Below are 3,547 nucleotides of genomic sequence, written 5' to 3'. Positions count from 1 at the left end.
AACGCTTCTTAATATGCCCATTCAATTCGCCGACAGTTCTAGGACTGTGCGATCTAAACTGACGATCTAAACTTAGTCAGGCCACATACAATGTAGTTACGTCGAACGATGTGATCCTCAGTTTTGGGACTGTCAGTTTTTGAATACCTATATATATATATATAATTCAATAATGTTTCTACCTGAAGGTGTAAGGTATACTAAATTAAATAAATTCACTTAATTGCTACACTATACACAAATTGTTTGGTTTGGTTGGGCTTCTATTAATGTTAGTCCTCTATTCTGCACTATCTTCTCTATTGTATCATTCCATGTTTTACTCGGTCTTCCCCTTGGTCTCTTTCCCTGCATTTTAGCTTCCCACACGCCTTTTACTGGTATGTCGTTCATTCTAATCAAATCTCCATACCACCTAAGCTGACATTGCTCAATTTTATTCAGAATCGAATCTACTTTTAGTTTCTCTCTTATAAAGCTATTCCTTAGTCTATCTTTCCTTGTTACCCAAGTACTCTTCGTAGATATAACATCTCCATTCTTTGGATCTAACTCTTCAATCTTTTTAGTTAATACCCAACTTTCACAGCCAAAAATCAACGTCGGTATGAATACTGTCTTGTATACACTCATCTTCAATGCTCTCGAAATTTCTTTTTATTTAAGAAACTGTTCTTAATGGACGTGTTGCCAATTCTTTCGATGATTTCCGTCCCTTCATCTCCTGTGTTGCTGATGTTCACTCCCAAATATTTGTATGAATCGAGTTGTTCCAAATTGATGTCATTTATCTCTATATTCATATTTACTTCTGTTTTACTTAAAAGCATAACTTTTGTTTTAATCTCATTGATTTTTAGATTTCTCTCTCCTAGAGCTTCAGCCAGATTTTAAATTTCTTTTCAGTTCTTTTTCGCTGTTAGCTAAAATTGCCAAGTTATTTGCAAATGCACTTTTGAACTGAAGGAATGTGCTTTCACCACACACACACAAACATGTCGTCGGTTTTAATCGAATGATCTTCAAGTAAAAATGTTTTTAAATACAAAAAATACTCTTCTCGTGCTTTTGTTATTGCAAGAGCCAATTAAACAGACAAAAAGGCGTTTTTGAGTGAAAGATTGGTTGTTGCAACGTGATACAATTATCCCATATGAAGTGCGAAAATTAAAAACTAGTGCAAAATAGATGTCCTTAAAAACTACCTTAGAATGGATGACACACGTTTTAATGAAATTTTAAATATGGTTAAGCCCTTAATATCAAAGAAAAATACAAAAAACATTCACCTGAAAGCTTTGATTTTCGCGCTTTTTAAGTTCCTTTCGAAAGCACTTTACAAATTGTTTATTTTTTTCTCTAAATAATCAATAGTAGCAATTTTTATAAGCTTTAGTTTTTTCCTGTCTTTAGTTATTTCCTTGTAAAACTTAACTTTTAATTTTCCACAGACAGCACAATTAGGCCTATACAAATCAATAAAATCGGTTAAAAAAGTCGTATTATTACTTAAATCGCTCATCTTGAGAGTACAAATCTTCCAACTTGTCAAAAGATGGTAACGTACGCTTAGAACTGTCGATTTTTGCCACACACTTCAGTCGGTCGTGAGATTTAAGTAATCTACAGATTCAGACCTGTCGACAGCCTGTATGTGTATGGAGAAATTTTAACTGACGATATACAAATCGACAGTTCTGGACTGCCGGCGAACTGTATGTGGATGGGCACCTTTAAAGTCGATTCAGATTTGAAGACAGTTTAGTGTTGTATTATTTTCCATCACATCGGAGATGGGAAACAGCTCAGACAAAAAATGTGCAACAAGAGGCACGCCACAAAAGGAGGAGTATTATCACCTCTGCTGTGGCTGATTGTAATGAACCCGATCCTGACCTCTCTGACAACGAAGGGAATTAGGATAAAGGCATATGCAGACGACGTGGAGCATTGATCGTTGGCAAAGACTTGCAGATCAGTGACATCATGGAATTTGCTCTGAAGAAGTTAACGGAATGGACAAAAAGGAATGGTTTGGGCATCAACCCAGACAAAACCGAACTCATTCTGTTTACAAGAAAATACAAGATACCCAAGTTCACGCTACCAAAGCTGGAAGGGAAGACACTTGTACTTGCTAAGGAGACAAAATATTTAGGAATCATTCTGAACTCGAAGCTTTCCTGGAAAGGAACACGGAGGAAAGGATGATAAAGGGAATAAATGCATTCTATGCATGTAAAAAAACTATTTGGAAAGAGATGGGGTCTGCAACCGTACATTATACACTGGATGTACACTGCTATAGATAGATCAATCATCACTATGGAGACACTAGTATGGTGGAAAGCGGTACTTAAAAGAGACTAATAGACAAAGCCTCGCAGAAGTACAGCGATTAGCAGCTCTAGGTACAACTGGAGCAAGGAACAACACAGCGCAAGCTGCGCTAGAAGCAATTCTGGACTTGCAATCAATCGACTGGCTCGTGAAGGATCTGGCCGCTAAGGGTGCCCTAAGATTAAGGGAATCCAATCTGTGGAACCAGACCAACTACGGTCACTCGAGGATATTGCCAGTGATAGGGAAAATCATGGTGAACACGAGTCCACATTTGCTAGACCAGAAAACGGACTATATGCTCACCAAACATGATTTTGGAGAAAAGATAAGGATTCGCATCCCGACAAGAGAAGAATGGGAAAGCAACCGAGTAATGAACACTCAAGAGATAGCAGTCTACACAGATGCTTCCGCAAATTCAGGGGGCACAGGTATAGGCATCTTCTCAGAGAAACTAAATATCTGACGATCTTTGAGGCTATCGGATGGCTGTAATGTTCTACAAGCAGAGGTTTACGCCATAAAGGAAGCGGCTAGATGTATACGAGAGAAAATTGCTGGTAGACGAATAGGGGATATAGTGATATACTCTGACAGCTTGGCCGCTTTAAGTAGCATCACCACGCAATCAGTGAGATCGAAAACTGTGATGGAATGTCGAGAAGCACTGCCCTGGCTGCGTCGGGGCGCGGCTACTCTGTGCTGGGTGCCAGGCCACAGCAATGTGTTGGGCAATCAGGAAGCAGACAGACTCGCCGAAGACGGGGCCAGGGGAGAGGCCGTGGCAGATGACCCACCACTTGTGACGATCAACACACTGAAGGAGGCTATAGGAACTGTCATCAAAGCCAAGCAGCAAGAGACGTGGCAACACCGTGAGGACTGCTCGAAGACTATGGCCAGTGGTAGATAGCAAAAAAACAAAACAACTATTAGAGCACAAAAAGGACCTAGTACGCATAATTGTAGGTGTCGTCACTGGAAACTGTCCCACGGGGGTAAACCTCGTATGATGGAAAGTTTCCGACGACGACTACTGCAGAGAATGCGGAGAGGAAGAAAAAACCATAGAGCACCTGCTGTGCCACTGTCCGGCACTGGAATACCGACGCTTTAAAACTTTAGGGCAAGGTTTTTTGGAGGGACTAGAGGAAGCAGCAGAAGCCAACATCAGCGACATCGGGAACATTGCAAAGAGCTGGAA

At 40.2% G+C, this 3,547-nt stretch overlaps 1 protein-coding gene across 1 annotated transcript; it reads right to left on the bottom strand.

Annotated features, from left to right (window-relative positions):
* Positions 1–231: 231 nt before the first annotated feature.
* Positions 232–633, bottom strand: LOC115880964. The gene has a single exon (XM_030898310.1). It carries the CDS (start codon positions 631–633, stop codon positions 232–234), a length of 402 nt encoding a protein of 133 aa, XP_030754170.1.
* Between the last annotated feature and the right edge of the window lie 2,914 nt (positions 634–3,547).

The sequence above is a fragment of the Sitophilus oryzae genome, unplaced genomic scaffold, assembly GCF_002938485.1.
Source record: "Sitophilus oryzae breed Bouriz unplaced genomic scaffold, Soryzae_2.0 scaffold_1669_pilon_pilon, whole genome shotgun sequence".
NCBI lineage: Eukaryota > Metazoa > Arthropoda > Insecta > Coleoptera > Curculionidae > Sitophilus > Sitophilus oryzae.
The sequence above is the reverse complement of the archived record's forward strand: the minus strand, read 5'-3'. Positions and strand labels throughout refer to the sequence as shown.